The sequence below is a fragment of the Spermophilus citellus genome (genome assembly GCF_964194105.1).
Source record: "Spermophilus citellus genome assembly, chromosome: 4".
NCBI classification, from domain to species: Eukaryota; Metazoa; Chordata; class Mammalia; order Rodentia; family Sciuridae; genus Spermophilus; species Spermophilus citellus.
The window spans coordinates 1,333,106-1,341,712 of record NC_138185.1 but is presented as its reverse complement, the minus strand read 5'-3'; the positions used below and the strand labels follow the sequence as shown (position 1 = coordinate 1,341,712).

The 8,607-nt window shown below is 62.5% G+C and overlaps 1 protein-coding gene across 2 annotated transcripts; it reads left to right on the top strand.

The window, feature by feature from the left end:
• The first annotated feature begins 954 nt into the window (after positions 1 to 954).
• OGFR (opioid growth factor receptor) lies at positions 955 to 8,306 on the top strand. 2 transcript variants are annotated; one of them, XM_081292178.1, is made up of 7 exons: positions 955 to 1,088; positions 3,650 to 3,718; positions 4,252 to 4,330; positions 5,070 to 5,148; positions 6,022 to 6,088; positions 6,534 to 6,682; positions 6,999 to 8,306. In XM_081292178.1, the coding sequence occupies exons 2-7, from the start codon at positions 3,683 to 3,685 to the stop codon at positions 7,981 to 7,983; spliced, it is 1,395 nt and encodes a 464-aa protein (XP_081148304.1). In that variant the 5' UTR covers positions 955 to 1,088; positions 3,650 to 3,682; the 3' UTR covers positions 7,984 to 8,306. The 2 variants fall into 2 exon arrangements, with proteins under 2 accessions (XP_081148304.1, XP_081148303.1); XM_081292177.1 differs by lacking the exon at positions 955 to 1,088 and adding an exon at positions 1,391 to 1,637.
• Positions 8,307 to 8,607: the final 301 nt, after the last annotated feature.

Genomic DNA, 8,607 nt, shown 5'->3' with positions numbered 1-8,607 from the left:
TGGGCATATGGCTCTGTAGCCAGGTTCTTGCTCTGGCAGCAGGCAGCAGTGGGACACTGTCCCTTGGCTTGGCATGCCTGCTCATCCAGGTGTCCCAGATCAAACCCTGAAAGCTTTACCAGCAGCCATTAGTGCCCCACCAAAGACTGCCCTGCCTACCCTGGAGTTATAACAGAACCCAGCTGTACATCACATAACAAGCAGGACCATGTTCCCAGTCTGCAGTGGGTCCGCCCCACCAGAAGCCCTGGGCTGCTTGCTCACACATTCACAGTAACCCTGCCCTGGCTGCACGGTGAGACAATCTGCAGAAATATCCAGAGCTCTGTAGCTTCAGGGTTCAGTACTGTCTTCTTAGGAAGAGTGTCACATGGACACATGCTCAGCCAGGAGAGATTGTTCCCCAGGTTAATAAAGGTCAGCAGGGACTAGGGGCCAGCACCAGAGGTCCTTAATAAGAATGCTCATGACTGAGATGGGAAGACTGAATTCACTTCCTCACTCTCACCTGTCCCCCACAGGCACCAAAGTCCTGTCAGCTGGCCCCAGTCCCAGCAGTTGGGACAGCCAATGTGTAAAGGCACACCTACCTCCAGCCACCAGCGGTCCCCCAGATTCCTAAGGAGGCATTTTATTCGGGTCAGCCGAGGTTGCACCATCCTTAGGCTGACCCCAGTAACCTCTGTCTCCTGGCTTTCAAGACTGTGTGGTCCCTCCACCTAAGTGTGGTACCTGTGACTTCCCACAACTGACCGGGTGGCAACAGCGTTGGGACGTCACTCCCAATATCATGTGGCATTCCCTGGGGCGTCACCTGCAGATAGAGTGAGGGCTTTGAAGAAGATTACTAGGCTGTCCTGTGCTGCCAGTGGAGGGCGCAGGCACCGGCCAGCAGCCTCCGGAGCCCAGCGCCCCCACCCCTCGCCTGACCACAGCTAGCAGGATCACAGGGACTCCAGACCCGGTGGCGGGGCACGGAGCACCGATCAGAGGGCATCCTTCAGAGGACAGCCTCTGGAGGGACTTCTCTGGGCGGAAGGGATAGTCTCAGGAGAGGGATTCTCTGGAGTCAGGCGTCCCCTAGGGAGGTGAGACCTAAAGGGGGTCATCCTGAAGCCTCTTCTGGGGGTGGGCGTTGTCCTTCTGGGGGACATCTCCGTAGGGTCATCCTTCAGGGTGGACATGATGGAATACATGGTGGCTGCTCGAAGGGCGCCCTCTGGGTACAATCATCTGGGAGACATCTCCACGGGTGGCTCCTTCCTCCGCGGAGGCAGGCGTCCTCCGTGGGGACACCCGGGGGCAGGGGCTCCCGGAGCGGCAGCATCCTCCGGGGGTCGCTGTCCCCGCAGGGACGCTCCGCGGCGCGCGGCGCGGGCGGGGCCACACGGGCGGGGCCACACGGGCGGGGCCTGCGGCCGCCCCCGCCCCGCCCCCGCGCTTCCTCCGCTTTCACTTTCGCTTCCGCCGCGAGCGGGTCCCGCGGCCCCAGTATGGACGACCCGGACTGCGACTCCACCTGGGAGGAGGACGAGGACGCGGAGGGCGGCGAGGACGGCCAGGCGGGCGAGGCGGGCGAGGCGGACGCGGGGGACGAGGACGAGGACGCGGAGGGGCCGCGGGCCGGCGCGCTCCAGGTGCGGGAGGCGGGGAGGCCGGGCCGCGCTCCGCCGCGCCGCAGCCGGGGACCCCAGGCCCCGCCGCCCCGCCGGGGCCGCCCCCGGAGTCGGCCGGTGCGTGGGTGGCGTCAGAGCGGTGCGTGGTGATGTCAGAGCCGCGGCTCGAGCGGGGACCGTGCGTGGGTGACGTCAGAGCAGCGGCCCGGGGCGGCGTGGGTGGGCGCCTCGCGGCGCCTTGGGCGCAGGCCAGCCCCGTCCGGTGGCCGCGGCTGATCCTGACCGCCCGCCTCTGGCCCCTCGGCCTCGCCGGCCTCTGGCCGGGGCGGTGGGCTCCCCGCCGTCCGCCCCGCGGGCGCAGCGTCCCGGCTCGCCCTCGGCTGAGCTGGGGCACCGCGGACCCGGGAGCTGCCCTCTGGACCCGCCGCGGCCAGGCGGCTGTCAGCCACTCGTTACTTTTGTTGCCACCGTGCTTGTGACTCCCGGGCTACTTTTGTTGCCAGCGGTTATCCGTTCTGTACAGAGCCTCGTCATCGTTCCAGATGTGGAGGGCCCAGAAAACGGGCTTCAGATTCTCCCCGTGGCAGTGAGCCCTGGTTTCCAGTTTATCTCAGTGCCCTGGAGTGGTCAGGGACAGTGGCCCCGGAACCTGGAGGGCTCCCAGGCCTACCTGGAAGCCTTCCGCGCCCTCTGGCCTTCAGCACACCTGCACAGGGCCTAAGTGCTGCAGGAGGTGGGGTCAGGGTCTCAGGGCAGTGTGCCAACCAGCCGGCTCTGACGTGAGATGACATGAGTGTCCGCTGTGGCTCAAGCCGCCATCCTGAGCAGTGCTCCGGCACCTTGGCCCTGTGAGGTGCCCATGATCTCCCATCTTTTCCCTTTTGCCTCCTGCCTGGACCGTTTCCTTCCTTCCCCTGCAGAGCCCCTCAACCCTGACTAGGCTGGCCCTGCTCTGAGCTGTGTGCATCTTGTTGACCAGCAGGAAGTGGGAAAGCACAGGGGCGGCCAACTCCTGGGAGTTTCTGTTTCTGTCTACTGGCCCTTCCCTGGCAAGAGAACCTTATCAAACCAGCTGGCCCTGGTTTGAAATTAGCAGCTGCAACGCCATACCTTGGCTGGAGTCCTATCAAGTTGGGGCAGGGGGTGATGAGCTCTGAGCCGATATTTGGGAACCTGGCCTCCTGCGCCTCTCAGTGCTTCCCCATCCCTTGAGCCAGTTGTTTCCCAGGTCAGGACAACCTGTGCCTTGTGGGTTGCACCAGCCCTCACCCTACCCAGCTGGACACAGCCCACCCCCTGCTCCCACCTCGTAACACAGTGGGGTCAAGGCTGTTTCCCAGCATCCTTGTGACCAGTTGCCTCCCATCTGTCCTGGACCCCTGGGTGCGTGGCATGCAGAAAAAGTGGTGCAGAGTGTGAGGCTGAGAGGGCCACATGTTGCTGAAAGCAGCCTTCTGACAGGGGGCACAGGGCCTGTCCTCTCTATGGTCGCTGACCAAGGAAGACTGGAGTTAGTGGGGACAGGCCTTTGTTGCTTATTTCTCACATGTGGTCAGAGGGCCTGAGTCCCCTCCTCGGGCTGTAGGTGGCAAGATGGCTGCCACTGGGGACACAGCCTGAGGTCAACTTAAAGCACAATGTAAGGGCAAGTACAGTGGGTTGAGGAGAGCCAGTAAACCTTGGGGGAAGAGTCGGAGCTGTGGCTTGGGGACAGGAAGGCATCGTGGCCACACCCCTTGGGAGTGCACATGTCCCTGAGGTGGAGGCCCAGAGTCTCCCAAGGGGAGCAGGAATAGGAGCAGGCCTCAGCTCCAGCTGTCTGACTCTGTGGGGAGGGGTACTTCACTGGGTCCACATCTACCCACTGGGAACCCTCGGAAATCCAGGGTGGGGGATTGGAGGGAAGAACTGTGACAAGTGACCACTCCCCTTCAAGCCAGCTCACCAGAGCTGGCTCAGGCCACATGGCCTTGCCAGAGTGGGCTCCCTGGGGCTTCTTCCAGGGGGGCTCATCCCATGCCGTCTCTTCCCAGTCCAGGATCACAGGGTCCCGCAACTGGAGAGCCATGCAGGACATGCGCAGGTACCGGCACCACTACCCGGTAGGTACCCGCAGCCCCCTGCGTTCCCTGTAGCACCCATGCACTGGCCCATACACACGACCCATTAGCACCTGCCAGACAGAATGTCCCCTGTCTTGCTCAAAACCTGGGCCTGGATTCTGGGTTGTGCCCCTCATGGTCCAGAGCACAGACCTGGTGTGAGTTCTAATCGTGGTGTGAGGGGAACATGCTTCCCCCGCTCTGAGCCTCAGCACCCCAGCTGTAGAATTGGGTAGCAGTTCTGGCCTCCTAATGCAAGTGTGTGGTCTGGTGGGGGGCTCCTGGGGAGGGTGTTAGAAGCCTTCCTGGGGGTGGGGGTAGGAGCATTGTCCTCAGTTCCTGCCCACATGAGTGGGAGGCGAGGAGACCCTGTCCTCCAAGCCTCTCCTCACCTGCAGAGGAGCCCCGACTGGGCTCAGGGCCTCACGGCAGCCTCCGGAGGCCTGCAGGTTTGCAGATGCACTGGACTGAGGGCCCTCAGAGGCAGCGTATTTTTGATGAGGCCCCAGCCGTGCCCTCTCTCTGCCCTTCAGGATTTGGTGGAACGAGACTGCAACGGTGACATGCCCAACCTGAGTTTCTACAAAAATGAGATCCGCTTCCTGCCAAACGGTACACACCCGCTCAGCTGCCCTGCTTTCAGAGAGCTCCACAGAGCCCCCTGGAGGCGGCCAGAGGGGTCCAGGTTGGGGGGCTGTGTAAAGGGTCCCAGAGGAACATTGGAGGCTTCCCCACCACATGGTCTCTGCTGCAGCTGCTCAAGGCAACAGGTGGACTAACGAGCCGATGGTCTTACTGTTCTACGTGGTGTCATAAAAAGTAGGGTGATATTTTGTGATGTACAGTTGACTTGAAATCTAAGTTTGTCATCGAGTCTTACTGGAACCTACCCGTGCCCATTCGTTATGCAGCTGCTTTCTCTCTGGAGCAGGAAACAGCCTGCTTAAGTGGAGACCGTGTGGCCCCCCAGCCTGGGGTGTTTACTGTCTGGCCTCACAGACCCGGGCCACCTGCTCTGGACTGTGCCCCAGGGTTGGGTTCTGCTGGGGTTTTGTTTGAGGACAGAGTGAGTACCAGGGTTCACAGGCCAGGCTCTGAGTGAGGCACCCCTTTGGCAGAAATGGGTCTGAGTCTGGACCACAGGTTCCCCAGAGGGGCCTCCCAGGCCTCTGCTGAGTTTGTCCTCAGTCACACTGAGGGTCCTGCTTCCACACTGCAGAGCGGCTGAGTACCTTGAGCCCAAAGCCCTTGATGGTCTTAAAGAATTGGGGGCCTGAATTGGCAGCACTCTGTCCCTAAGCCCTGTCAGGGTTTTGTCCCCACTGCTGACTTGGCCCCATGGGGTTCCCAGGATGTTTCATTGAAGACATTCTTCAGAACTGGAGGGACAACTATGATCTCCTCGAGGACAATCACTCCTACATCCAGTGGTGAGCCGGTAGGGAGGAGCAGGAGGGCGGACGGGGAGGGAGCCTGGGTCCTGGGCCACTTGCTGCCTTCTCGTGTGCACTTAGTAGAGTCCTTCCCAGAAGCCCACATCCACACCGCAGGATGGGGCCTGCACACGCTTGGGTGGGCATCAGCGGATACTGCAGGGGCCAGTGCCACAAAGGGGAGACTCCAGCCTGTCCACGGTCTGTTGGCTCTTTAGGTCTCAGCACCTCTGTGGTTGGGAACACGGTGGCCCCAGGAGACAGGAGGGGATACACACAAGCTGGGGCGTGGGGTGGGAAATGGCCTGCCTGCTCACCTGCCGGGGGCTGCAGCCTTGGCACCAGGCCTGAGCCCCCAGGGGCAGGTGGGGCTGGGCTGTGCCTGACTCAGGCCATGGTGAGGCTCTAGGTCAGGCTTGGGCAGAAATGTGTGGTGCTCTTGGAGGCCATGACTGCCCTGAAGACAGTGTGCCTCTGCTTGAGGTCAGCCTTCTGGGCAGCTCCAGGGGGTCTCCTGCATGAGGGGCATCATGGGCATCAGTGAAGGGAAGCAAAGGAGGATGAGCAGCAGGAAGTAGAGCCCTGGCCCCAGCCTGAGCAGGGGGACAAGGCAGCCTTCCGTGGATTGCCCGCAGGCCACCAGGCATGCATGCTGAGCTCTGGCCAGTCACACTCACCTGTGCTAAACCCTCCTTTTCTACCCTTGACCCTTTACTTTGTGAACTACGGGAGGCCACCACCCTCCTAGAGTTAAGCAGCAAGCCCAGAGAGGGTAGTACACTGCCCCAGGCCACCCAACAAGCTTGAGCCTGAGGTCTTGGAAGTCTGGCCCTGGTCATTAAAGGGCCTGCGCTCTCCCTGTCTTCACAGGCTGTTTCCTCTGAGGGAACCGGGAGTGAACTGGCACGCCAAGCCCCTCACACTCAAGGAGGTCCAGGTGAGCTCCTGTGCCCCTGCTAGAGAGGTCCCATCTGATACCAGGTGCTGGATGCCACCTGGAGGGCTGCTGGGAGATGCAGAGGCCCAGAGAACCTGCGTCCCACGCTCTGCCTTCCAGAATGGTCATCTTCCTGCATGGGCTCCTGTAGCATCTAGAAATCTCTCAGGCTGTCCGCTGCCTGCTAGGGAGTTGGGGGAAGGGCCTGAGCAGGAGGAGCACCTTGGTGCCAGGGCAGGATCGGAGAGGAGGCAGCCTTCCCCCGGCTCTGGGAATCTGGTTCTGTCCAGGGAGGAGCTGCATTAATGTGCCTGCTGTCCTTCTGCCTTAAAAGGCTGAGTCATGACCCAGGAGGCGTCTGCCCGCCTGGTGTCCATGGCCATCCCACACAGCCCGACAGAGGCCCAGGAACGGCCTCCTGAGCTCCCTTGGGGGTGTTTTCCAGGCATTCAAAAGCTCCAAGGAGGTCAGGGAGCGGCTCGTCCGGGCCTATGAGCTCATGCTGGGCTTCTACGGGATCCAGCTCAAAGACCGGGACACGGGTGCTGTGTGCCGAGCACAGAACTACCACAGTCGCTTCCAGAACCTGAACTGGTGAGGAGCGGGCGAGCCTCAGGTCAGGACACTGGGTTCCAGGCAGGTGTGAGGGGCCTACGGGGAGGCATGGTGCCCACCCGGTCAGGTGGTGAGGACGTAAAGGAAGGGCTTCCTTTGCCTGGGAGGTGTCAGCCCCGTGGGGAAGCAGGTCAGGGACAATCTGTAGGTGGCACCATCCCCCTCTGCCCTCCTCCAGCCAGCACCCCCCCACGTGAGTCCACTGATGGAGGCACTGCCCTCAGTGGACGCTCCCCATGGGTGTGAGTCCTCCTGGAGGCGCCAGCTGAGCTCACTCACCCCTCCCCTCTCGCAGGCGCAGCCACAACAACCTGCGCATCACGCGCATCCTCAAGTCTCTGGGCGAGCTGGGCCTGGAGCACTACCAGGCCCCACTGGCACGCTTCTTCCTGGAAGAGACGCTGGTGCGCTGCGAGCTGCCCGGCGTGCGCCAGAGTGCCCTGGACTACTTCCTGTTTGCTGTGCGCTGCCGGCGCCAGCGCCGGGAGCTCGTGCACTTCGCCTGGGAGCACTTCCAGCCTCGCTGCAAGTTCGTCTGGGGGCCACGCGACAAGCTGCAGCGGTTTAGGCCCCGTGCCACACTCCAGCCACTGGTGGCCCCCAGGCAGGCAGAGGGGGACGAGGGCCCTGGGGACTCCCTCCAGGAGGCTGGCACCCAGGATCAGACCTGTGGGCAGGAGAGGGACCCTGGTGGGGACAGGGTGTCAGCTGAGGTTCCCCAGCCACTGAGTGTGAAGCACCAGGATGCGGAAACCCTGGAGGGGGGCCAAGGGAATGAGGCTGAGCCCCCAAGTCCCAAAGAGAGCAAGAAGAGGAAGTTGGAGGCAAACCGGAAGGAGCAGGCCCCAGGGGAGCCAGGCCCCTCAGGCCCCTCCGAGGTGGAGAAAATAGCTCAGAACCTGGAGGGGTGTGCCCTCAGCCAGGGCAGCCAGGGCAGCCAGGACCTGGGGGAGACCGAGCAGCCCTGCCCCCAGCCTCCAGGAGCCAGGGTGGCCGATGAGGTGAGGAAGCGGAGGAAGGTGGAGGAGGGTGCTGGGGACGAAGCAGTGGTCAGCAGCAGCACCCAGATGCCTGCCCCCACCCCATCTCAGTGCTTCAGGGCCCAAGAGGGTGGAGGCGAGGTGGAGGGAGAACCAGAAAGCCAGGTGGGGCCCGAGCAGAGTGCCCGTGGGAGCCCGCCAGAGGGCCCAGGGCCTGCCACCACAGGGACCCCTGTGGATGGGGTGGGGGAGGCAGCCGGGACCGAACCTTCTGCCAAACCTGGAAACGGAAAGCCTTAGGAACGGGGAGCCTGTGGGCGTCTTGGCCCTGCCCAGCCCTGCTGCAGGGCGAGTCTGGGTCCCAGGAGCCCTGTTGCTGGCTCTTCTCAGTGCCCAGCAGTGCTGGCCTCTCCCTGGTGGTCACTGCAGTGGCCACTGGATGGACCGAGGCCCCGCCCTCAGGGAAGGCCCCAGCCTTCAGAACCCTCCTTACCTCACTGCGTTCTCCCTGCTCTTCCTCTGAGCCCCCGTGTTTGTAAATAAACCCTCCAGGGTCCCAGAGGGTCCTTTTCTCAGTGTGGTGCCAAGCAAGGCCTTTTCTGAATAAACTCGTCTGACTTTGAGTCTTCGTGGTGTGGGCTGCAGTCCTCTTTGGTGGCCTGTGACTGGTTTCCTGAGGGTCCTCTCCAGGTTCTTCTACGCCCAGCTGCAGAGTGGCCTGGCCTGGTGCCATCTCACTTTGCCCAGGCAAGTGCCCACCAGGCAGCAGTGGCACAGCTCTCCATGGAAGCACAGTCCCCTGATCCTGTCCGAGCACGCAGCCTCTCCAGCCCCGGCACTAGACATCTGGCCCCTCAGCTGCCTTGGGTCACCTTCCCAGTAGTCAGTCTAGGACTTGCGCATAGCCCCTTGGGTGGGGGGACC

Bases quoted from the DNA above. Each gene is read 5' to 3' on its own strand.
- OGFR (XM_081292177.1), top strand. From the start codon at position 1,494: ATGGACGACCCGGACTGCGACTCCACCTGGGAGGAGGACGAGGACGCG. The intron at 3,719-4,251 runs GTAGGTACCCGC...TCTGCCCTTCAG, and splicing joins GGTACCGGCACCACTACCCG to GATTTGGTGGAACGAGACTG. The intron at 6,683-6,998 runs GTGAGGAGCGGG...CCCCTCTCGCAG, and splicing joins CGCTTCCAGAACCTGAACTG to GCGCAGCCACAACAACCTGC.